This window comes from Giraffa tippelskirchi, chromosome X (assembly GCF_054371585.1).
Source record: "Giraffa tippelskirchi isolate mGirTip1 chromosome X, T2T-mGirTip1v1.2.pri, whole genome shotgun sequence".
In the NCBI taxonomy this organism is placed as follows: Eukaryota; Metazoa; Chordata; class Mammalia; order Artiodactyla; family Giraffidae; genus Giraffa; species Giraffa tippelskirchi.
Genome location: NC_137289.1, coordinates 107624210 through 107651343, shown reverse-complemented (window position 1 = coordinate 107651343; position 27134 = coordinate 107624210). Strand labels below are relative to the sequence as shown.

The 27134-nt window shown below is 41.0% G+C and overlaps 1 protein-coding gene and 1 long non-coding RNA gene across 3 annotated transcripts in view; one reads left to right on the top strand and one right to left on the bottom strand.

Moving 5' to 3' along the window:
- The window catches only part of MAOA (monoamine oxidase A), a 319927-nt gene that overhangs the window by 85890 nt on the left and 206903 nt on the right, over positions 1-27134 (top strand). For both annotated transcript variants that reach the window (XM_081567286.1, XM_081567287.1), the window contains one exon: positions 473-608. In XM_081567286.1, coding sequence (XP_081423412.1) covers positions 572-608 — 37 coding nt within the window. In that variant the 5' untranslated portion in view covers positions 473-571. The remainder of the gene's footprint in view (positions 1-472; positions 609-27134) is intronic.
- LOC145536957 (uncharacterized) overlaps positions 1-27134 on the bottom strand; it is a 146347-nt gene that overhangs the window by 24707 nt on the left and 94506 nt on the right. The window contains exon 3 of the long non-coding RNA XR_014076100.1: positions 26887-26964. This is a non-coding gene — a long non-coding RNA (uncharacterized LOC145536957). The remainder of the gene's footprint in view (positions 1-26886; positions 26965-27134) is intronic.

Sequence of the window (27134 nt, the reverse complement as noted above, 5' to 3'; positions counted from 1 at the left end):
TAAAAATGACAGTGCATTGAAAGTGGGTTTTCATTTGACATCATCTAAGGAGTGAAGGAGGCAAATATTCATGAGAAGGAGGATGACATTTTAGCTAAGAGATTCTTCTGCAGATGTATGTGATGGCTACAGCAAAGACAAATCAGTGACCTATATTTTTGCAAACCTTTCCATTTGCAGGCATGATCAATCTGTCCATAACATGCTATTCTGAAAAAGATCACAGACTTAAAGACTTCAGGAATACATAAAAAAAAAAAAAGAAATCTATCAGTCCGTTCCTTGCATAAAGCCATTTGTAACATTTCTTTCTTCCTGGGTTTGTAATGAGTATATGTATTGGAGAGGGGGGTGGGGGAAACTGAGAAATAATTCCCCAAGAATTGCTCAGTTCGTATATACTGAAATTAGTTTGATTGTTTAACCATCTTACTGAGGTGCATTTTAATGAATAGGACCTTAATTTGGGCAGGAAATCCAATTCTTTGAAGGAGCGTAAGAAGATTGGCAAGCACGTGAGCAATACCATTTCTCAGAAAATACATCAGAAGACTGGGTTTATCTTCAACACATGGCAGAGGCCATTCCAGCTAAGCCAATCAGCAAAGGTAAGTTGGCCACAACATGAACTGTAGCTAGACCTTGGGTCGGGGACCAGATCTATCTTGTTCATATTTTATGGCAAGTGTCATACAGTCATTGAATGAGAAACACAATACAAACCTACAAAAAAAAAAAAAAGAAGAAGAAGAAGACACGCAATATTTGTTGAACGAATTCATGATAAGCCATCAAAACATCACAGAAAGGGGATATGGAAGAGGGAAAACAAGAAAAACGTTAGGATTTCTTTTCCAAGGGTTTTCTTTAGGCTATTTCTTTGGCTAGACATGAAGAACTGGGCTACTGGAGTCTAGTTTAATTGTGCATGTAATTATTTACATACTAAGTGTCCAGCACTAAATCATAACAGAGACACAGAAAACATGGCTTCTGCCTTCACAGAGATTATAAAATTTGTGTAGCTCTTTTATCATGGTTTTCTCCTTTGTTTTATTCTCTGGCCTCAAGATAATTTGGAGAACTATTTGACATGCATAGCAGCCAGTGTTTCGGTATCTTCTATTTGCACCTCAAGCTACCCATTCCTCCCAAATGTGACCTAGGACAGTTGCCAAACTTATCTAATGCCTTCCTTGTTTCTACCTTTTTTTCCTAACTTTTTGTTTCCATTAAAAAAAAATGAGTGGGTGATAATCCCACAGAAAATTGAGAGCAAATAAAAGCCACTGGGAAATGTGCATTTTCCTACTGGGGAAGGTGAGCTGAGGTAGAGATAAGAACCACAAAGTGAGGGACTTTCCTGGTGGTCCAGTGACTGGGATTCTGTGCTCCCAATGCAGGGGGCCAAAGTTCAATCCCTGGTCAGGGAACTAGATTTCACATGCTTCAACTAAAGATCCCACATGACACAATGGAGATCGAAGATTCTGCATGCTGCAACTAAGACCCAGCGCAACCAAATTAATAACTTTTTTAAAAATAGCAACAAAAGGAGGCAAAGCCTAGTGCACCTGTGCCATGACTGTGTACCAAAGGTGCTTCAGCTCTGGAAAATGCCTTGGTGGCTTTCTCAGCAAAGGTGAGTTTCAAAAGTCCTTTCAAAAAAGATTTACTAAAAGCTTGGAGCAGGGGCAGAATACAGGGGACAGCTGAAAGTTAGCTTTAGCCTTGGCTTTTATCCAAAATGTAATATTCCTTTTATATCTCAACCTTTGAAAAGCTGATTAGCCAAACACCCACATCAACATTATTTCTGGCATCCTTGAATACTGTCCATGGTATTAAAAAGGGATGTCATTCTTTCAGATGTATCATTAACACCTGAGTATTTACTTTTAAATATGTATAAATAATCTATAACCTGGAATACAAATCTATTGATGATATTTATAATGCTGAAATTCCATCAGTCCATTGAAGAATATATGTATACACACACACACATATATAAAATGAGTAAGATATAATTCTTAAAGATGCAATTGCTATATTTCACTAATATTTCAACATATATAAAACTGAGTTACTTTTAAAATAAGATGTTTTATACAGTTGTTATTTTTGCCCACTCACTGTTTTTATTGCTGCTGTTGCTATTGTTTAGTTGTTAAGTCCTGTCAGACTTTTGCAACCCCATGGGCTGTAGCCTGCCAGGCTCCTCTGCCCATGGGATTTTCCTGGCAAGATTATTGGAGTGGGTTGCCATTTCCTTCTCTAGAGGATCTTCCTGACCCAGGGATTGGGCCTGAATCTCCTGCATTGGCAAGCAGATTCTTTACCTTGAGCCACTAGGAAAGCCCCTGTTGTCTTATTAGAAGTCCTTAGGTAATAGAAGAAACCATGGGTACATGAAGAAGGTAAAATGTGCCCAGGGTGCTGCGAATCTTGGGGAAGAACAGACATAGATCTCTTTCCTAGATAAGAGCCAAAGAAGTGCTGTCCCTGGGTTTGAGCCCACTTAGATCAAGATTTTCACCTTGAGAAAGATGAGACTCAGAGAGCATGAAGGACAGTCCTACAGTTATTCTATGGTGACCTAGGCTAATCTCTGTCTCTTTGGGGGCAATCTGATTTGGAATTTTAAGGTCCTTTCCCATACAGACCCAGGGATCCATGAGTTCAACATCTTTCTCCTTTCACAGGTGACAGAATTAGATGCCAGAAAATTATGTGACATATTTATTGTCACAAAGCTAAATTAAGTCTAAGTATTACCACTGTTGAAGAAATAAGAATGAGATAATTAAATTAGGTGAGACGAATCTCTGATATGCAAATCTATTTAATTAAAAATATATTTGAATTAAATAAATATAGATGGAAGTGCATACCACTGGTGCATTTAGATTGGCACACTGGACAGGCATCATATTAATAAGTGAACCAAGCCTTTTTATTAACATTGCACAACCTTCAGGAATAATTAAAATCCAGTTCCCTTTGAAAATAAACCCTCCATCTTCCATTTAGGATAGTGATTCTCAAACTGTGCAACTCAGAGTCCTCTCAGGGTCACAATGTGGGGGTAATGGGACTTTGAGGACCTGACTTCCTCTGCTTCAACTGGAACATCCCCATTTTCCCACTTCTGTTCATCTCATATATTGAGGGGGAAATAAATTCACATTGTATGCATGCATACACACACACACATATGCAAGTGTATATGTATTTTTTCTTATTCTAAAATAAGTGCAGATGGAAGGACTTCCCTGGTGGTCCAGTGACTAGAATTCCGTGCTTCCAATGTAGGGGCCCAGGTTCCATTCCTGGTCAGGGCACTAGGTCCCACATGCTGCAGCTGAGAGTTGGCATGCCACACCTAAAGATCCCACATGCCACAACTAAGATCTGGCAAGGCCAAATGAATAATACAATAAATTTTTAAAATAAATATTTTAAATAAATAAATAAAATAAGTACAGGCAGACCATGTCTACATCATGTGCCTCCTGATATGATATACTAAGAACAATGTACCATTATTTCATTGGCCTTCCTGACAAAGATGCATAACCAGTTCTATTCATGGGAAAAAGGCAGATGAACCCGAATTTGAAGGCCATTCAGTGATGTGATAGAGTTGGCTTATGCATAAAGCTCCTGAGAGCTGACTGTGTACAGTTCTCTCCAATGGCCCATTCAGCAACATCACATCAGAACCTTGACCTCAGCCACCGTGGGGATATTTACACCACAGAAATCGGCAAATGTTACATACCAAAAAAATTTTTTTCAGCTAGACATCTGTTAAACATTTACCATATCACTGCTGGACATTATACAAAATAATTGGCCTGTATATTTTGAAAATGTCAGTGCTATGAAGGACAAATAGTGCTGAGAAAGTGTTCCAGATTAAAAGAACCTAAAGAATCACAACAGTTAGGTACATGCATGAACATTGATTGGTTCCTGGACAGGAAACATATTTTGTTCTCAAATATATTAGTGAAATAATTTGTAAAACTGCAATATGAATTTTTGATTAGATAAAACTTTGGCTAAGACTCCACACTCCCAATGCAGCAGACGCAGGTTCAATCCCTGGTCAGGGAACTAGATCCCACATTCCACAACTCTGAGTTCTCATGCTTCAACTAAAGATCCTGCATGCTACAACTAAGACTGAAAATCCCATGTGCTGCAACTAAGACTCAGTGCAGCCAAATAAACAAATGAATAGTTTTTAAAACTATATTATCTTATATAATGATAGTGTAAATATCAAGTTCAGGAAATGTAACATAATACAATATTGTTAATGGGTAAAGTTGTAAGATGTATTCAGTATACTATAGAGTGATTCAGGAAAAATAATACTTATACAGAGAGAGAAAATGATAAAGCAATGTCGAAAATATCCAACTGGTGCATTAGGTGTACAGAGATCTTTGTATTCTTCCTGCAATTCCTTGGAAATTTGTTGCATATGTATTTTTTAACTTTTTATTCTGAGAAAATTTCAAACATACAGGGAACCCATTAAACCTTGCCAATCTTCAAAGAAATGCACAGTAAAAGATTAAAATCATATTTTAAATCATTAAAATAATAGAATCATTTAAAATGATAACACACAATGCTAGCAAGCAAGGTGAAAATGTTTGGTGGATTTTAAACTCCCACAAACATTTTGGAAAGCAATGCAGTAATATTTCAAAAGCTGTTTAAATATTCATAACCCTGTGACTACATTTCTCTTTTCAAATTTGAGACTGCTCTGTGGTGCAAAAATTACAAAGAAACTCATGAAAAGCTATAATTATTAAGACTGTGTAACTACATGGAAGAGGTATTTTTATGTGAAAAGTCAAAATATAAAATATTCTACAACTACAAAATTATTTAAAATATGTATATGAATACTGGAAGGCAATACAGAAAAATGAAAGCAATTGCTCTATTAGTACCATGAAATAAAGAGAAAGAGGTTTTCTATGTAAAACATCTTTTAACTTGTGATTTATAGCGGTATGGTTAAAATATTATAACTTTCAAATTGCAATTCATTTTTATAAATACTATAGCATTTAGCTATAAAAAATAAGTTCAGGGAGGGACTTGAACCCACAACACTGACTCCACTGCAAAATTTTCCCATGGCCTGAAGCTGCATTAGAAAATAGGAAGTGCAGATCTTTTGAGATTAGTGGTGGGCTTTTCCTTCTTTTTGACATCCTTCTTCCTAATGTCCCACATCTCAGATGCATGCCCTGTGTTTCTGAATAGCTGTGGTGGTGGTGGTTTAGTCGATAAGCCGTGTCTGATTCTTGGGACCCCATAGACGCTAGCCCGCCAGGCTCCTCTGTCCATGGAATTCTCCAGGCAAGAATACTGGAGTGGGTAGCCGTTCCCTTTTCCAGGGGATCTTCCTGACCCAGGGATTGAACCCAGGTCTCCTGTATCACACGTGTATTCTTTAAGGAAAGTATATATCACAGGCAGTAATTCCCCACTAAATATGAAATGCCACATTCCCACTCCTAAGAGGATTCGCATTTTAAAAATATTGGGTTGGCCACAAAGTTCGTTCGGGTTTTGGGGCACTGTGCCCAATGGAAGTATTTGGCCAACCCAACAGAAAGCGTTTACAGAATACAACCACAGACCCAAGTTCATGTGACATGCTATAAGCTTCAAAGTACAAATACAAGGAAAAGAACACATATGAAAGTAATTTCTAACTGTGATATTTCAAAGACACTCGGGGAGCAGCAAGGAGAGAGGTAGGAGAGACTTTCCTAGGGCCCGTGGAATGATGTCATGGGAAACAGCCAGCGCTCCAGCTCTGAGGCACCATGTCTCACACAAACTCTACACATATGCTATTTTCCTTCCTCCACTCCCCTGTCAGCTCAGGCACCAGCAAATTTGATATCATTCTTCATGCTGAGTTTTTCTTTCTCCCAGTCACTTGTTCATAAATTTCCCCCACTGCATCGTTGAAATCTGTCGCAACACTCTCGATAAACACCTCATGCCCTTACCTCCTATCATCCATAACATTATCGCCCTCTTTCCTAGAGATTCTCTTTATATTCAGCTCCAAAGACTCCAGCAAGTATTTTCTCACTGTTCATCTTCTTACAAAAGCAGGGGAAGAAAAAAGTCAGCTTTCCAACTAATTAGATCATTTCCATGCGTTTTTAAGAAAGAGGGCAAAATGGTCAAGCTTGCTTTCAAGAAGTCTTCAAGGCATCTCTTTGGCTGTTTTTCTGAACTTCACTTCTCTGCTCTCTCTCATTAGCTCTCATTTCCTCTCCTGCAAAGCTGAAGAACCAGGGTCAGGAAAAGGCTGTGGGACCGGTTGTTTTGACAAGTGCAATTGCAAAGGAGGTGTTCTTTACAGCCGTAAAGAGTTGTTTTGGAAGCTTTTCCTCTGAAATAGTTTTGGAAACATAGAGAACACAATGCAATCATATAGTTTATAACAAATGTGTAACAAGTGTGGGCATAAATACTACTCTATTTATTGTGTGGCTAGGGATAATATGAATTTGCACAGCAGAGATGGAGAAGGCAATGGCACTCCAATCCAGTACTCTTGCCTGGAAAATCCCATGGACGGAGGAGCCTGATAGGCTACGGTCCATGGGGTCACTAAGAGTCAGACACGACTGAGCGACTTCACTTTCATTATTCCCGTTAATGCACCGGAGAAGGAAATGGCAACCCACTCCAGTATTCTTGCCTGGAGAATCTCAGGGATGGCAGAGCCTGGTGGGCTGCCGTCTATGGGGCTGCACAGAGTCGGACACAACTGAACTGACTTAGCAGCAGCAGTAGCAGCACAGCAGAGAAATACAAAGGCCCAATCATTTGAGTGGGGTAATATTCCTCATTATATGCCAGCAAATATGGAAAACTCAGCAGTGGCCACAGGACTGGAAAAGGTCAGTTTTCATTCCAATCCCAAAGAAAGGCAATGCCAAAGAATGCTCAAACTACTGCACAATTGCACTCATTTCACACACTAGTAAAGTAATGTTTAAAATTCTCCAAGCCAGGCTTCAGTAATACGTGAACCGTGAACTTCCAGATGTTCAAGCTGGTTTTAGAAAAGGCAAAGGAACCAGAGATCAAATTGCCAACATCCAATGGTTCATCGAAAAAGCAAGAGAGTACCAGAAAAACATCTATTTCTGCTTCATTGTCTATGCCAAAGCCTTTGACTGTGTGGATCACAATAAACTGTGGAAAATTCTGAAAGAGATGGGAATACCAGACCACCTGACTTGCCTCTTGAGAAACTTGTATGCAGGTCAGGAAGCAACAGTTAGAACTGGACATGAAACAGACTGGTTCCAAATAGGAAAAGGAGTATGTCAAGGCTGTATATTGTCACCCTGCTTATTTAACTTATATGCAGAGCACGTCATGAGAAGTGCTGGACTGGAAGAAGCACAAGCTGGAATCAAGATTGCCAGGAGAAATATCAGTAACCTCAGATATGCAGATGACACCACCCTTATGGCAGAAAGTGAAGAGAAACTAAAGAGCCTCTTGATGAAAGCAAAAGAGGAGAGTGAACAAGTTGGCTTAAAGCTCAATATTCAGAAAACTAAGATCATGGCATCGGTCCCATCACTTCATGGTAGATAGATGGGGAAACAGTGGAAACAGTGGCTGACTTTATTTTTCTGGGCTCCAAAATCACTGCTGATGGTGATTGCAGCCATGAAATTAAAAGATGCTTACTCCTTGGAAGGAAAGGTATGACCAACCTAGATAGCATATTAAAAAGCAGAGACATTACTTTGTCAACAAAAGTCCATCTAGTCAAGGCTATAGTTTTTCCAGTGGTCATGTGTGGATGTGAGAGTTGGACTATAAAGAAAGCTGAGCGCCAAAGAATTGATACTTTTGAACTGTGGTGTTGGAGAAGACTCTTGAGAGTCCCTTGGACTGCAAGGAGATCCAACCAGTCCATCCTAAAAGAGATCAGTCCTGGGTATTCATTGGAAGGACTGATGTTGAAGCTCAAACTCTAATACTTTGGCCACCTGATGCGAAGAGCTGACTCATTGGAAAAGACCCTGATGCTGGGAAAGATTGAGGACAGGAGGAGAAGGGGACGACAGAGGATGAGATGGCTGGATGGCATCACCGACTCGATGGACATGGGTTTGGGTGGACTTAGGGAGTTAGTGATGGACAGGGAGGCCTGGCGTGCTGCGGTTCATGGGGTCACAAAGGGTCAAACACGACTGAGCAACTGAACTGAACTGAACTGAATACTCCTTAGAAAGTGTGTGCAGACTCAGTTGTGTCTGACTCTCTGCGACCCCATGGACTGCAACCCACCAGGCTCTTCTGTCCATGGCATATACTGGAGTGGGTTGTCATGTCCTACTCCAAGGGATTTCCCCGACCTAGGGATTGAACCTGCATCTCTTTCGTCTCCTGCATTGGCAGGTGAATTCTTTACCACTGAGCCACCTGGGAAGCCCAAAGAATCCACATGCCAATGCAGGAAACATGGGTTTGATCCCTGATCCAGGAAGATCCTACATGCCATGGAACAACTAAGCCAGTGTGCCACAACTATCGAGCCTATACCCCTTATGCCATGGGATTGGCCAATGTGGACGCTGGTAGAGTCTCTTCCAATCACCTAAGAGTTGCTGACCCTAGGATGGACCATCAACTCACCAGTATCTGTGCTATTTCATTCTCCCTAACATCTTCCTTCCTTCCTTCCTTCCACTTCCCACCTTTAGTGGTTGTTGTGATTTGTGTGTAACCCAGATCCCACTTGAAGACTGAGCACTTTATCATTTTATCCCCAGCTTCTGGGCATGTTGATGGTAGATAACCCTCTGCTTTCAGCCCCTACAGGGATTGCTTTGATGAAAAAAGTCCCCTTATCTAAGGTCATCCCCTGCTACCTACTCAATAACTCATCAACATAGGAATATAAGGGCTTTGGTTGAGATTGCATTACAGCCTAACTTCTCCCTCTGCCCAGTCCTGCTTTCATCCTTCCCTGCATATAATAATTACCCTGCACGTTAATCTCAGTTTTAGCCTACTTCCCAGGGAATTCAACCTGCAACACCACTCTGAGGTGTTTCAAGAAGAGAGAATTCATACCTGGAATTAAGCCACAAAAGTGTTGAGTAGACAGAGGGGCAGAAAGGGGAAGGTGGATGTTCTCCAGAAGTCAGGAAGAAGCTTCTACTGCCCAGGTAGGTTCCCAGTGTTGTGTGTTGACTAGTCTAGAAAAGAGGCCACATACAGAGCACTTGCTGAAATGAGAGTCAATGCCCAGTTAACTATGTGATGATCCATGGCCATTCTCCAAGACTCTAATACCTTCTGTGTATAAGTGGGAGTGTAATAGAAATCTTCTTTCCCATCATCTTTCAAATTTTCCATGATGACACCAGTATTCACAGTTACCATAGGAAAAGAATACTGCTTTTGGCTTATTATTCTGTTGTGTGTGTTTGCATCAGTCGCTCAGTCGTGTCCGACTCTTCGACCCAACGGACTGTAGCCCATCAGGCCTCTCTGGCCATGGAATTCTACAGGCAAGAATACTGGAGTGGATTGCCATTTGGTTCTCCAGGGGATCTTCCTGACCCAGGGATCAAACCTGGGTCTCCTGCATTGTAGGCAGATTCTTTACCATCTGAGCCACCTATCCTGGTAGGGAAAGGAAATTCCAGAGGTTCTCACTAGGCCATTATAGTAGGAATCGCTGTCACTGTATGGTCCCAGGAGCCAATGTACAGATTCTGCCAGGTGTTCAGTATGTCTATCCTAGCCAGGATTCCAACACCAGAGAAATGATCATAGTCTTTGCCTAAAACTCTACTAGTCACTTGACCACTAACCACCTAACCTAACCTCACCTAACCACCTAACCCTCCTGGCCACCACTCTGTGGCCCACAGCAGCATTTGAGAACTCCAGGGTTAGCACTGAGCCTCTGTCTGGTTACCCTTGATACGGCTATTTCCCATTCCCCATTCCATGTTCACACTGAGAAATGGCTCTAAGACTTTGGGAAGAAGTTTAAAGGCAGATTTACAGCAGAAGCTTATGGCCATGTCACCAGGATTCTTCTTTCAAGAGACCCACTAGCCTTGTTATTCAAGGGGCTTTGTTTCTCTGACCTGGCTTAGGTCAGGTCTGTGAGACACCATGATTCTGTGATAATTCAAGTGAGGTCTCTCCTTAAGCTTGTCACTATGTAACACACATTTTGTGTTGCAATAGAGATGATCCTGGATTCTATAGTGTGTGGGCTCATCCTGCTATGAGGCAGCTAAAGCTGAGTGACCAGAGCACAGGGAGAGGTGCCACACTGACCTTGCCCTGCTTTAGTCAGCCATGCAAAGAGGGTTTAATTATGGACATACATACCTTGCTTTCCTAAGTCCCTGGATGTGTGCCATCTGCTAAAAAAAGAAAGAAAGAAAGAAACTGCGAGCTCTCCTATACATCTTACAGAATAAATACACTCAGTTCAGTTCAGTCACTCAGTCGTGTCCGACTCTGCGACCCCACGGACTGCAGCATGCCAGGCTTCCCTGTCTATCACCAACTCCTGGAGCTTGCTCAGACTCATGCCCATTGAGTTGGATACATCGGGGGTCAATAAAAACATTACATCCTGTGAATCGTAGTAATGCTCCAAGTCCAAGCCCCAAGTCTTGGGGTAACTTGTTTGAGGTCACACATTTGGAAGAGCTGGGCTGTACTCTCAGGCTTGCCTCCATCTAACTCCCATTATAGTCTTCTGAGTGGATAGATGAAGAGAAACATCATGCTTGCATTCAGAGTAACACTAGGTAGAAAAAATCCAAAACCTAGTAATAATAATCAAGGTGGAAATCCACCTTGAAGTTTCTGTTTAAAAAGTAACAGTCAGCACTTTGAAGGCAACATGACATAGGAAGTCAGTGATCATTGTTCGTTTTCTCTGGGGCACTTAAAATCCAACCAAGACTTGATCATTTAGTCAGGCAGGACCTGGCTCCTTATCTGAATATAAAACCTAAGGACTTTGAGGCCTGGACATATTTATACACAAGGCATCACACTTCAATAATTAACCATATATTTGTGGTAAGATATTTTTCTGCCACGAGTGCTCATTAGATTTCACTCACATGATTTTAAAAGAAACGGATCTTCAACACAACATCCATTTTCTGATCACCACATAAGAGGGTTATTCTTGTCCATGCCTCCGCCTGAAGTTAGGAATTCATTCTTAGTTTCTAGTAGGAAAAAACATCCCCTCGCCCAAAGCAAAACAAAATTATGTAAAAGCAGACAGAGTTCTTCCCTTCCCTAATTCATTTGCAATTCTAATGTTCACTCATATATATTTTAGGCACTGATATATGATGAAGCTGTTTATTTTCCAGAGTCAAACGTGGCATGATTATTTTTTCCTCCTCTCTTCTTTATTCTCTCAGGGGCACTTAAAATCAGTTTCGTTCTCCATCAACTTAACTCTCACATTTTCTTGGCTGTGATTGCAAGATCATCTCAAAAGCAAAATTTACTGGAACAGGCGCTTCTCAGTGTTTTCTCCAGCCTTAATAATGTTAAGATATTATAATGTTATCTTGTTAAGATATTAACAAGTACAGTGAATACAATGATTATATTGATGAGCTCTCATTTGTGAAGTATAATAAAAAGAATAAGCAAAGTTCAGTTAGTCTTGGAAAATCCCAACTCCAAATTTGAATGAAAATCTATTAATGAAGTGCTGGTTAGTACGGATAGTGTATTGTTTCACGACTACTTTCCTAGAAAATGTATCATTAAAGATACTAAGAGTGTCCAATACTCAAAATCCATCAAGAAAATATCTGCATTACTAAATTTTCATAGGTGCCTGAGGACACTCTAATTATATAGTGAACACCATGGCTCTGAATTGAAAGCAACTTGCCAAGTCATTTCAAAGTGGCAAACCTAATACTGTTTTGTCTGAAGAAAGAATGTTCGAAAATGACTCTGCCATCTTTTTTTTTTTTTTGTAATTAGTGAACAAGTCCCCAGCCTCCCTGTGGCCCAGAGGGAGTAGGAATACAACCCAAGTTGTACCTTCTTGTCTAATAGTAAGGAAAAGAAAAATGTAATAAACAAACAAAATGTCTGGCAGAGGGACAGTTTTCACTGCAGTCTCTGCAGAGTGACCCAGACCTGGGCACAGAACGAACCTTTCATAAGATTAACCAAATAACATACCTGATAGTCTTAAAGTGTTAGTCGCTCAGTTGTGTCCAACTGTTTTGTGACCCCATGAACTGTAGCTTACCAGGCTCCTCTGTCTATGGTATTCTCCAGGCAAGAATACTAGAGTGGGTTGCCATTCCCTTCTCCAGGGGATCTTCCTGACCCAAGGACTGAACCAGCATCTTTTGCGTTTCCTGCATTGCAGGCAGATTCTTTACAACTGAGCCACCAGGGAAGCCTGATATTCTTAAAAGGTTACAGCAAATTTGCATTATGTTTACACATGTGAAAATTGAAAAACCTTGTTCACCAAGATAAATAAACAAATGGAAATCATTTAAGCCACTCCACTACCAACTATATGCTAAAAGTCAAATAGTAGTTATATCACCAGAAATTATTTTTAATGATGAATCAATTGTTAATCTAATGAGTTCCACTTCAAAAGAAGGAATTAGAAATCATATGATTCACAGATAGATTTGTTGCCCCAGTCAATTCATTCATTCACTTTCTAGTTTCTGGAAAGCATGTTAAAAACACTTCACTAAAATTTATAAAATGACAGTTTATTATTCCTGTTACTCTTTCACTTAGCAGTACCTTGTATAATATCATATATGCAGAAAGGGTTGGGAAAATTGAGATGCTAAGCTTTTATACACTTTTTTATTATCATGTAAATCAAATGCTGTTTTCACCAAAATCTTGGAGCAGAAAACAGACACCAAGACAATGGTGAATGAAATGTCTCATCTTCTCTTTATTAGTAATGTTTAAAATACAGACATAATAAGCTTTGTAAAAGACTGGTATTTCCCATTATGCTTTGATTTTTTTTTTTTTTGAATTTTCATATCCTTAGAAGGACAAAGTGTGAAGCCTTGTTATGAATTGTCAGGTAGATGAAATAAGCATGCCATCTTCATTTTTTCCTCCATGCTTCTTGTGAAGTTGTGGCATAATAATGCTACTATTCCCTACAGAGGCAACCTCAATAATGCATCTTTAGGTTCTGATCTTGTCCCCAGAAGCAGACCCTGAGTTGAAGATTCATGTGTGAGTGACTTATTAAGAAAATAGGTGTTCCTAGCAGAAAGCAGGCAGGGAGTAAGGCAAGCAGAGCAGAGCTGGAGGAGAAACATGCCAAGAGTGGGATTCCATTTGGGATCTTAGTTCTCTGACCAGGGATCAAACCCACTCCAACTGCCCTGGAAGCTCAGAGTCTTAACCACTGGACCACCAGGGAAGTCTTTGGGCTTTTCCATTCCTGTACCAGTCAGCCATTGACTATGAGCCACAGTGGGGTGTCGGGAGGCAGAAGGATGGAGGGACATAAACGCCCAGGCATTCCTGTCTCTCAATGTCTCCAGATAAGGCAAATCTAAGATCATGTCATCCAGTCCCATCACTTCATGGGAAATATATGGAAACAGTGATAAATTTTATTTTCTTGGGCTCCAAAATCACTGAGAAAGGTGACTGCAGCCATGAAATTAAAAGATGTTTGAGCCTTGGAAGGAAAGCTATGACAAACCTAGACAGTGTATTAAAAACCAGAGGCATCACTTTGCCTACAAAGGTCCATATAGTCAAAGCTATGGCTTTTCTAGTAGTCATGTACAGATGTGAGAGTTGGACCTTAAAGAAGGCTGAGTGCTGAAGAATTGATGCTTTCGAAGTATGATGCTTGGAGAAGACTCTTGAGCGTCCCTTGGAGAGCAAGGAGATTAAACCAATCAATCTTAAAGGAAATCAACCTTGAATATTCACTGGAAGGACTGATGCTGAAGCTGAGGCTCCAATACTTTGGCCACCTAATGCAAAGATCTGACTCATTGGAAAATACCCTGATGCTGGGAAAGATTGTGGGCAGGAGGAGATGGGGTGGCAGAGGATGAGAAGGCTTGATGGCATCACCAATTCAATGGATATGAGTTTGAGCAAACTCTGGGAGATAGTGAAGGACAGGGAGGCCTGGCATGCTGCAGTCCAAGGGGTCGCAAAGAGTCAGACACAACTGAGCAACTAAACAACAACAAGACAACTCTAAAAGAAGTTGTCTATAAAGAAGGTGACATGTATGAGTCACTGAGAGCAAACCACACAGAAGCTGGGGATTGGGCAAATAGCATCAGTATAGGGGAGCAAGGCAACAACAGTAACATCATCTACTCCGTCTTCAATTAACTTATTCTCCTTTCCAGTCTCACTCTCCCCATGCCTTTGGTCTTGCTTTCTGAGATTACATCCCAAATAAACTACTTGCACCATAAACTTGTCTTAGGTTCTACTCTCAAGGTCACACTAATGAGTGTCTCTTCCTGTTAGGAGGAATAGCTTTCAGGCTCTTTCTCAAACTAAGGACTTCCTCCATACCTAGATGCATTCAGAGCAGAGCTTCTCTCTTCAAACTTAATTTTATTTATTGAGTACCATCTAACCATTTACCTCACTACATACAGACTAAGCAACTGTTCTGTATAATTTGCATTACTTGAGAGTTATTTCCACTGGCAGGAATCTCCCCAGTAGGAAGGAACTCAAAGTTTCCCAGTCAAGCTTGCCATAATTTGCTGTATTTATTTTTGGTAATTCTACATCAGCACCATGTGCTATATAGCCCAAGTAATAGAAATAGAAAAATGTGTTTTATAAAAGTGGCCAGTCCTGATTGTACTCCTTGGATACAAGGAGTCACTCCAGCTTTCCCCTCCTTAGTCCTTTCTTTCTTGTTCCACTCTTGAAACCTAGGCACTGAGTTGAAATGACTCCTATTTATTCTTAAAAACACTACTTGAAGATACAAGGGACAGACTTGAGAAAATATTTGCAAAACACATACCTGATTTAAAAAAAAAAAAAGACTTGCCCTCAAAATTCAACAGTAGGAAAACAAGCTAATTTTTGAAAAAATAGGCAAATCTGAGCAGACACTTCACCAAAAAGATACAAGTGACAAATAAATACATTAAAAGATGTGCAATATCACTCATCACTGAGTGTGTGCTAAGGCATTTCAGTCGTGTCCAACTCTTTGTGACCCCATGGACTATAGCCCACCAGGCTCCTCTGTCCATGGAATTTCCCAGGCAATAATACTGAAGTGGGTTGCCATGCCCTCCTCCAAGGGATCTTCCTGACCCAGGGATCGAACCCACATCTCTTCAGTCTCCTCTATTGGCAGGCAAGTTCTTTACCACTAGTGCCACCTGGGAAGCCCCAGTAGTCATTGGAGACATGCAACTTAAAAGTACAATGAGACACACACCCTCTAGAATGGCTAGAGATTCTAACCATTTGTTTGAATAGCTTGTTGAGGCTATATTGCAACCCAGCTTCTTCATCTGCCCAACCCTAATTCCTTCCCTTCTTCCATAAATGTTGACACCAAGGGTATTTCCTAAGAAATCTTCTGCAGACTTAACTTCCTTTTCAAATCTGCTTCTCAGGAAACCCAAGCTGAGACAATTTTCCATCTAGTATCCTCTTTGAAGCCTCTGGGATTTTTGGCCAGCACCGCATAGGAGAATCTTCAATGTGCTGCTGCTGCTAAGTTACTTCAGTTGTGTCTGACTCCGTGTGACCCCATAGACAGCAGCCCACCAGGCTCCGCCGTCCCTGGGATTCTCCAGGCAAGAGTACTGGAGTGGGTTTCCATTGCCTTCTCCCTTCAATGTGAGGGAGTTAAAGAGAAACTGAGCCACTTCCTTTTATTTTTTTAAGTGTTTATTTTTTTAATTGGAGGATGATCGCTTTACAATGTTGTATTGGTTTTGGCCATATAACAATGCAAATCAGTCATAATCATATTCATATCCCTTCCCTGTTGAGCCTCCCCTCTCCTATCCCACCCCTCTAGGTTGTCACAGAGTACCAAGCTGCGTTCCCTGAATTATATAGCAGCTTCCTACTAGTTATCAATTTTACACATGATAGTGTATATATGTCAATGCTCCTTTCTCAATTATCCTACCTTCTCTTTCCCCTGCTGTGTCCATTCTCTACTTTCATGTCTCTATTTCTTCCTTGTAAATAGGTTCATCAGCACTCTCTTTCTAGATTTCACATATACACATTTAATATATGATACTTGATTTTCTCTTTCTTACTTCACTCTGTGTAAGAGGCTCTAGGTTCGTCCACCTCACTATAACTGACTCAAATTTTGTTCCTTTTTATGGCTGAAGAATATCCCATTGTATATATGTACCACATCTTCTTTATCCATCCGTGTGTCGATGGACATCTAGGTTGCTTTCATGTCCTGGTTATTGTAAATAGTGCTGCAATGAACATTGGGATGCATGTCTTTTTGAATTGTGATTTTCTCAGGGTATATGCCAATAGTGGGATTTCTGGGTCATATGGTAGTTTTATTCCTTGAAGAAGGCAATGGCAACCCACTCCAGTATTCTTGCCTGAAGAATCCCAGGGACGGAGGAGCCTGGTGGGCTGCCATCTATGGGGTCACACAGAGTCGGACACGACTGAAGCGACTTAGCAGCAGCAGCAGCAGCAGTTCCCTTGGGTCTCTAAAGTTAAGAAAAGCTTCAGAGAGCAAAATTTTCCCAGAAGCTACTCAAGGAGCAAGATCAATACAATTATTCTGAAACATGCTAAAAGTTAAAAAAAAAAAAAAAGATACTGTTTAGCTGAGAACTCTAGAGGGAAAATTAGGAATTCCTTTTAAGAAACAGATTTCTGAAGATTAGGTCTTTGAAGAACACACCAAATGAGGCAATTCTAATTTCACACATGTTGTCAATGTCATTAGTTGAAATATTATGAGAAACTGTTAAATGAATGTTTAAAGGGGGTAAAGAGTGAATTTATTTTTAATACAGTAAGAGTTACATTTTTGGCCACTCTGCATTTTATCACTACAATCTGTTATCACTTGATTCTTAGAACATAAAAATATAATTATTCCTTTGCATGGGCTATTTTTAATAGAGATACCCAAATCCTGTATACAGTGTGAAATATTTACATTTACATTTCCACACGTTCAGACTTTCATTACACTTGCATGAACTAATTTGCTAGTCTCCCTCACTTGTCCCTCTGCTACCTAAGTCACCATTTCAATCCATTCAGCACACTGTAGCCAGATTAATCTTTTTGAACAACATCTTTGATTACACCATGCTATTATTTAAATCTGTTTAGCATCTTCTCAACGTCTGACTAGTTGTAAAGTCTTCTCTTTGGCATTCAAAGTTCTTCATATGTTGCCCCAAAAACACCTTTCCAGATTTCCTACTAACAAATGGCAACCCACTCCAGTATTCTTGCCTGGAGAATCCCATGGACAGAGGAGCCTGTCTGGCTACAGTCCATTGGGGTCTCAAAGAGTCTGACACCACTGAGTCACTAACACTTTCACTTTTCAGTCCCCACCCTATCTATCCCGTGATCCCAGCCAAATTGTAATGCTTCTTGTTCCCTGAAAAGTTTGTCCTGATCTGCTTTTGTTACTGCTCTACCTTCAACCAGGAACATTTTATCCACTCTTGATAGTTAAAACCTTATGATCCAAAAAACCAAATGTTACAAACCACCACAGAAAGCCTTTGCTGATTCAACTAAGTAGATGGGATCTCTCCTACTTCCAATTCTCTATAAGACTCCTGTCCTAGATACACATTATTTTGATTGCAGCTAATAGAAAGCTACTCAAATGGTTTACAGAAAAGAGGGGATTTAACTGAAATATAAGGAGTAACATAAAATCTAATGCCCCAAATGGCAGCCACAGCTCATGAGATTTGAGAGAAAAACTAACCCAGAAAAGCAAAAGAGATTGCTATGGAAAACACAAAATTAGTTCTTAGCAATTAGAAACTTGATTTATAGAAACAAAAATAAATGGGTTGAAGAGCAGAATGGACATAGTTGAAGAAATTATCTGAGAGAATAACTCTGCTCCATCTTCCAGTACACTAATTAATTCAGCAAAAAAAATTGGGAGAGTTAGGACAGAAAATGAAAGTGGATTAAAGGAGAGCAGTTTACAGATATTGAAATTTTAGATGTTGATAGAAAAATAGCAATTTATAACCAAAAAAAATCTCAACTTAATAGCAAGCACTAACATGGATATAAGATGAATAGCTTCCAGAATATTAGAAGAACATTTAATATTCTGTTCAGGGCAAAGGATGGGGAGAGTAAGGAGTACAGGAATCTTATTTGCTTGTTTCCTTTAAGTTTTACTAAAACAATAGATGGCAAGGGATCTTATTTTTGTTTTAATGTGTGTTTATGCTTTACTAGTGAGGTTATTCAAGTTTTCATATGTTTATTTGGTTATTCACATTTCTTTTGTAAATTGCCCATACATCTATCAGGTTCTTTGTCTTTTTATTGATTTATAGTAACATAAAGTTACAGATATTAAAACTTTGTCTGATAAACTGAGAGGAAACAAAATATACCATATATGTTTCTTGTCTTTAAGCTTTCTTTTTTTTTGTTATAACAATTTAATTATTTAGAAGAAATGTGCTAGAGAAAAATATAGGTGACGGCTATCGTATTAGGGTTGGACAGCTATTTTTTTCTTCCTCTATTGTTTCTTTTCTTAAAGAAAAAAACTAAACAGGAAAATATTAACACCTAACTACACAATAATTTTTAAATTATATGTGGAAAACAATGAAGTTGACACCATACAGGAATATGATGTTCACTACATGCCAGGCACAATTCTAAATTCTTCCTATAGATGAATTCGTTCAATCAGCACAACTATTTTATCAGATGTTATCAACTTTTTCATTTGACAAATGAGGAAACTGAAGCACTGAGAGATTAAATAGTTGCACCACAGAGCAGGTAAATGGCAAAGAGAAGATTTGAACCTAGGCAATCTAGTTCCAGGGTTTTCCAGGTGGCGCTAGTGGTAAAGAACCCGCCTGCCAATGCAGGAGACTTGAGAGATGCGTGTTAGATCCTTGGGTCAGGAAGATCCCCTGGGGGAGGGCATGGCAATCCACTCCAGTGTTCTTGCCTGGGAAATTCTATGGACAGAGGAGCCTGGCGGGCTACAGTCCATAGTATCGCAAAGAGTTAGACATAACTGAAATGACTTAGTATGCATGCGCACATTACAAATGGATAGTGTCTGTGGTGTTTGTGTGTGTGTGTGAATAAGTATTCATAGTGATGTGAAAGTCATAAAATTCAATTGTAAAATCTGCTATCTTTGTTCTGAAGCCTTTCTTCTGGGTCTTTCCAGCTTTGAGGAGCTGCTAGGCACCAGGGCTTCCCAGGTGGCTCTAGTGGTAAAGAACCCACTTGCCAATGCAGGAGACATGGTTTTGATCCCTGGATCAGGAAGATCCTCTGGAGAAGGGAATGGCTACCCATTCCAGTATTCTTGTCTGGAGAATCCCATGGACAGAGGAGTCTGGCGAGCTACAGTCCATAGGGTTGCAAAATATCAGACATGACTGAAGTGACTGAGCACATACATGCAATCTAGTTCCAAGGCCCGTGTTTAAAGCTCTGTGCTATAATTCTCTCAGACAAATTCTGCAGGAAAAAAAAAAAAAAAAACATTTCAGAGCATTACAAAATTTGATGTGGACATAGTTTTCACTGTCACCTGACCACTGACCCTGCTTTCTTCCCTATGATGGTGTTGTCTTGGGAATGCTGAGCTTGGCTCAAGAGCCAGGAGAGTCCAGAGTCCATGAAAACTGCTACAAAGTGAACTGCAGAGATTCTTGGTATATGTTCTTCCAGGATAGTTATGTAAGGCACAGTACAAAAGGTTTGTAGCACAGCAACAAATGAGCCATTTTGTCAATTCCATACCCTATCAGGGCACCCAGTTGCCTCTGATAGTCTTTGTGTAAGTCCAAACCAAGAAATGCTACATCTGTCCCTGCTCTGTGTAGTAGCACACTTTCTTTTGTTTTTTTTTTCTCTCTTTTTTTAATTTGTTTTGCCATACATTGACATGAATCCACCATGGGTGTACATGTTTTCCCCCTCCAGAACCCCCCTTCCATTAAGCTCTGAATCCTAAGGATATACTCTGGGCATTATAGAAGTGAGTGAATGTGTGTGTGTGTGTGTGTGTGTGTGTGTGTGTGTGTGTGTGTGTGTGTATAAATGTGACAGACCAAAAAATGATTTAAAAAAGATGTTACACATACCCCAATTCACACAATCAGAGCAGCCTCATATCCTCTATGTAAAAAAGAAACAAATAATAACAATAACAACAAAAAAACCCAAGTTCTATTGTGAATCACAAACCTGCATTTAATGAAATAAATAATAAATGTAATATCCTATGTCAGTCATGGTCCCAGCAGGAAACAGATGGTACACTCAAATTAGGATAATTTAAAGAGGGACTGTTACAGGTAATATTCCCCAAGAGGCAGACTGAGATGGAGATTAGCAAACAGCAAGTTTGCTGTGAAGTGTTCTGAGAATTAAAACTTGGAGAAGAAAAGCAAGCAGAATTGGGCAGAGAGAGTTGAGCTATGATGCCATCTCGTCTAAGGTCTCAGCAGACTACTGAGAGCCCTGAAGCTGGGACAGTTCTTCAGAGTTGTACAAAGTTTAACAGAGGAGATCAGGTCATTATGCCCTGCATTGGCCAATCATAGGCTATTGGCTGCCAATGGAAAAGGTATAAACTTGGGCAAAGTGGCTCCTGCAGTAGAAGGCAGGTCCTGGAGAGGAGATGACTGACTCCTGACGGTATCTAGTAGCATAAGTCCTCCCATCCTGAAGAAGGATCTTGGTAACACAACACAACAGCTACTATGGGGTTTCTTAAAGAAATTATTTCCCAGGGTGTATGAAAAATCCAGTGGAAAAATTATCAGATAACTTCATTCATACAAACATATATGAAGCATTGCAGCTCTCAAACAAGAGACTCAGTGGACAATGCCCAGGCCACATATAAAAACAGAACACTCACCCACGACCTGTAGCAACCAGCCCAGGAAACCAACCCACTTTCTACAGATACCAGCCCAGAAAGTCAGTCTGCTCTCTATAAGTCAAACTTGTAAAGAGTCAGATTGTTAGGTGTCGAAAGTGTGTCAAAGAATAACTCCTGTAACATTCAGCCTCAAATGGCCAAGATTTGACTAATAACTGACAACTTTCTTAATTTTTGTCCCCACCTCCAGCTTAGGATGGGAATCCCTGGTGGCTCAGTGGTGAAGAATCCACCTACAAGTCAAGAGACATGGATTCGATTCCTGAGTCAGGAAGATCCCCTGGAGAAGGAGATGGCAACCCACTCTAGTATTCTTGCCTGGGAAATTTCATGGACAGATGAGCCTGGCAGCCTACAGTCCATGGAGTCGTAAAAGAGTTGAACATGACTTAGTGACGAAACAACAACCAGCTTAGGACCAATCAAAGAAAGTCAAATATCTTCCCCAAACCAATCACGTAGGATGCTCACTCTTAGTTAGCCCACCTGTAGCTCCCCCATGCCAACAGCCTGCAATCAGAGCAGCCCTGAAGCTTTCCGCTTTATTCACTATAAAGCTTTCCCATTCATCTGCCTGCCTTTGAGCTGCTGCCAGATCACAAGTGATGGTGGCTGATTCCCTTGCTATAGCAAACTTTGAATAAATAGCCTTTGTTCTCATGTGGGTGGTCTTCATTTATTTCCACACAACAATGCCTCCACTGAGAAGGTGATCTCAGTGAGAGGACAATTTGCCTCATCCTGAGACATCTGGACCTAAATCTGGAGTTTCTGAAAGCTATCCAACAATCTGCTCTACAGCACAAGTATTCAGAATAAAAAAAATGTACCTACCAACTTGCTTTTAAGACACACCGAGATGGATAGCAGATCCAGAAAAAAGAGCAAGTCTGAGCACACCAAAAAGATTTATGGGAGATTTTCCAATATACAGGAGCAGGAAACAGTCTTCACTTTTAACAGTCCAGTTGAAAGCTACACTTAGTTATTCCAAATATTTCACATGAGCATATGCCCTGGGGTAACGTACTTTGCAAATGTTCCAGATCTGATATGAATAGGTAGCTTTGAGAGGAATGAGCTTCAGAGGAAAATAAGTTACTTCCTCAAGTATAAAGTGGGTTCTCTTCTTCCCACCATGAATCATCCACCACGCCCATAGAAAGCAAACTGGGTAGCTTCTATCTGAACAAGGGGCTCTCGTTAACATCTCCTTGTTGTTAAGTGTGAACTTAACTCTCAGGCCACACACTAGCTTATTAACCCAAATAAATGATTCATGCTGGACATTTGCAGAATTACAGCAGACCAGTGGGAATGGAGTGGGAGAGGAGAACAGGGAAAAGATAGCATCAAATAATTTAGTAGGCAGTTAGCTATATCACATAAAGCTAGGCTTGAGTGAGACTAACTCATCAGAGCTCATTAACACCTCAGCAGGCCTTAGTTTATCATATTAGCTGACTTTAGGACTGAACCCCTAGAGAAGGACTGCAGATGGATTCGGCTTAAAGAGGGGGGTTTCTGGGAGGCTTGGGGTTACCTTAAAAAAAAATCTGATGAATGGCACATGAAGCTTACATGGGAAGTTGGGTGGAGAAAACATTGGAGAGCAAGATAGGGGACTTGTTCAGTTGCTAAGTCATGTCCTACTCTTTGCGACCCTAAGGACTGTAGCGCACCAGGCTTCTCTGTCCTTCACTATCTCCCAAAGTGTGCTCAATCTCATGTCCGTTGAGCTGATGATGCCATCCAACCATCTCATCCTCTGTCATCCTCTTCTCCTCCTGCCCTCAATCTTTCTCAGCATCAGGGTCTTTTCCAGTGAGCTGGCTCTTCGCATCAGGTGGCCGAAGTATTGGAGGAAAAATCAATCTTGCCTATGGCTACCCTGACCCTTAGCTTAACTAGTTCATGAGCCAGTTGTAAGTGAAAGTCTTTAAAACATAGCATATGTACTATGAAATTCCTTCAGTGACAGAAGGAAGGGTGGCCTTTAGGGATTACTTAGTAAACCATCATTCCTCATCTGCCCAGCCCAACACAAACTCTCCTAACCACCAGCCTAGCCCTCTCACTGCCAGCCAACTCTAAGCCCTATGGTAAAATGAAAGTCTTCAGCAAGGCCAGGCCTTGATCTCCATGGCTGTTTGATTGCCCACTTTGGCTTCTGTGGGATGCTGCCTGCTGCAGGTGCTCACATCTCCAAAGAACATATACATACTCCCCAGCTGTGTGGTTTGAAGCCTGCTCCCCTACCTAACCGAAAGGAAAAAAGAGCATTTAGAAAATGGTTACTATAACTAATCCTCATAACCCTATGAGTTTCTTCCTCATTATACTTTATACTGAAGGGGATCAGAAGATGTTACCCTAAAATATGCTACTTTGGCATAAGGATTGTCTTGGAGTGAAAGCAATTAAGAGAGAGCAGACAAAGGAACTCTCTTCCCTCCCCCTTTCTGCCTAAAAGCAAGACACACATTTCTCTTTGTGAAGGGGTCCCCTTCCATCTCCCACATCAGGAAAAGGAGAACTACTCTTAATCACAGGAGAGATGACACCAACTTGAGTCTGCATCACAAAACTTACTAATAAATAATCCTTGTCTTCCATTGAAAGTGAAAGTCATTCAGTCGTGTCCGACTCTTAGCCACCCAAAGGACTGTAGCCCTCCAGCCTCCTCTGTCCATGGGATTTCCCAGGCAAGAATACTGGAGTGGGTAGCTGTTCCCTTCTCCAGGGGATCTTCCCAACCCAGGGATCAAACCCAGGTCTCTCACATTACAGGTGGATTCTTTACCATCTGAACCACGAGGGAAGCCCTATCTTTCATTAGTTTCCCCCAAATATTTACCTCCCCATGATTTCCAGCCCCTAGAAGTCCAAACTGCTTTTCCTTTGTCTAATCATTTCTCCTCAATGTATTGCTCTTTGCTAAAATGGCCTAGTCACTTTTAGGCTTAGGTTTCTACTTCCTTTCTGTGAAGCTCCTATGTGCTTGCATAATATATCTTTTCTCCTGTTAATCTGTCTTTTTCAGTTTAATTCACAGACGCCTGTTACTGAACCTAAGAGGGGAGAGCAAAAGTTTTATCTTCCCCTACAACACTAACCCCAGTCTGCAGATGTGAAATTGAGGGCAAAACAGCTAGTAGCTAGTGCCAGGGTTTGGAACCAGGCAGTCTGATTCCAGTCCCTATGCTCTTTCTTTTTTTATCCTTATGTTCTTTCTTAATTACTCCACTACAACTACAGTTTAGAAAAACAGTATTCTCTCTCATAGCCCAGTTTCACACAGAGATCACATTGTATTCAAAATACACTTTGAGTCTCTAAATACTAAAATCATGCTCAGGTAAGAAGAGTTGCAAAAGAACATGAGATGGAAGCCTGAATTCTGTCTTAGGAAGTCTCAACCTGGGGCACATGCCCATTGAGTAAAGAATCTCCTTAAGTGTTTAACTCTCTCCTCCATGTCTCTTCACTGCACACATACAGGAAAATGCACGTATATTAAATATGTGTGTGAGGCCAAACCACTGTGTGCAAGGCAAGGTGCTTGGATTTCCAAAAGGACTCTGAAATGTAATGAAAAAGAGAGCAGATGATAAGGACCAAAGGCTTCTACCCTGGTCAGCTTCTCTACCTACATGCTGCTTTGCTCGCGTCTCTTACGTCTCCTGCATTGGCAGGCAGATTCTTTACCACCAGCACCACCTGGGAAACCCCTCTAGGCAGCCTACGATTACAAAATGTGGTTTCTGCTGGTCAACTGAAGGCAGCTCTGAAGCCTCATGCAATCAGAAAAGTACTGAGCTGTGCTTCTGGCAAGCTCAGGACAAGAAAGCATGGCAGGGAGGGTGGGTGGCAGAAGGAGCACCCCACCCCAGGGAGGGTTCCTCCCAGCAAGGATGCTGTGGGGAGGCAAGGCCTGAGTGCATCTGACTTCTCTCCATTTCTTTCTCTCTTGTAGTATTGTTAAAATATCTCTAAAGGGCTTCAGAGCCTCGGACCTGGTGGGAACATTTAGATGGGCTGTGCTGACACCACGCACACATCCATGCTGCCCCTGGAGGCTCAGGAAATTTGTCTGTCAAGGAAGCTATAGCCCATAGTTTCATCATATTGATTAGACACTCCAGGTGGTGAATGTGAGGCGAATGTCTGCAGCCCTGACTTGGACAGAGCCACTTGGCCTCACATCAGGGGATGTGAGTTGGAAACAGAGATGGCAGGTGCTGCACGTTCCACCTTGTTACTTAATCTTCTCCAATGAAAAGTTATAAACACGCTGCTACCTTCAACATATCATGTTTGTTCCACATTGACAGAAACTCTATGTTCTAGCTGCATATACTAGATTTCAGGTGATTGGTTAATAACACTTGATTAATTTCAAACACACAATTGAGGCATTCATTAGATGGGTGGTTACTAAATGGGGAGTCTGAAATGACCCTTTCAGGCTTCACTGAGCTCAGGATCAGGGGACTCTGCTATGATAGACTTTGGATGTGTGCACCGACCTCACGGGCAGAGAGATTTTTATCATACCTCCATGTTCCAGGGGAACAGTGATAGGGGAGGGCAAGGGAGATAAGGGGAAAGAAAGGGTGGGGACAATGAGAGAGAGGCGGAAATCCAGAAAAGTGAGAGGAAGAGAATGGGGAAGGGAAGAGGAAGGAAAAAGAGGAAGGGAAGAAGGAGGAACAAGGTAAGAGGAAGAGAAAAATTGGGAGGGGAAGGAGAGGGAGTAGTGGGAGACAGAAGGAGGAAGAGAAGAAAGAAGAGAAAGGAAAGGAAGAAAAGTGTTCTATCATATATCTTATGAGTTGAATTTTAAGGAAAGAAAAACAGTAACAAAGGGTTGTTTTGTTTGTTTGTTGTCTCTTAATGCAAAGGGTTTTTGCTGCCTCTGCCGTAGCTGGCTATACTCCACGGTGACTGAGTATCTGTGAGGGAAAAGACCAAATAGAATGACTTAAGCAACCTAGGGGAAAAAAAAGAAACATGTAGAGAAAAAGGGAGCCTGGAGAGAGAGGCTGGGGAGACTTTTACTTTATTATTACTGCTATAATACAAGGGAATCCTACACCAAACAGATTCCAAAGTATCTCTGACCTGATTTTAGTGACATTGCTAATCCTGCCTGGAAGCACTCAGTAATTGACAGCAGGTAGATTTTATTTAAGAGAGAGAGGAGAGAAGGGAAAGGCATCAATCAGCAAATGCTGTTTACCATTTGGGTCCCACATTGCATTGAACCAAAAGTAGAAAACGATGTGATAGAACAAACAGAAACGAAGGTGGGAAGGTTCCAGGGGTTTCTCATGGGGCCGTGGCACAGGTCTGACAGAGGCAGGGAGGGGCACAGGAGCAGTTACTGAGCACTGCAGAAAAGGTGCACTCAGACCCTGCACTGAATTGCCCTTCCAAATGTTTTACCAGGTATTATCAGTCTTTTTCTTTGTAAAATGGTATGATATTTTATTTTTGCTAAAAATAATATTCTGGCAGGGAGTCACAAAAATAAGGTGGAAAGAGAAAGATTAGTAGTTTAGTACTAAACTTGAGATCTGAGGACCAGCAACATCAGCATCATCTGCAAGCTAGTTAGAAAATCAGAATTGGGGACCTACCTTGGGGTGACTGAATGGGAATCTGGTCATGAATCAAATCCCCAGGGTATTCACATGCAGATGAAAGTTTCAGTAGCTCTGGTTAAGAGAAAAAAAATGGTATGCTAACATCTCACATATTTATTTATCTGGGGCCTTCGTTCTGTCTGAGATCCATGTACCTACCCTTGTAACTGACCTCTGCAGCATCCATCTCCTTCCCCATCTCACAGGCCAGGCGGACATTCCTAACTTATTAATCAGTCATG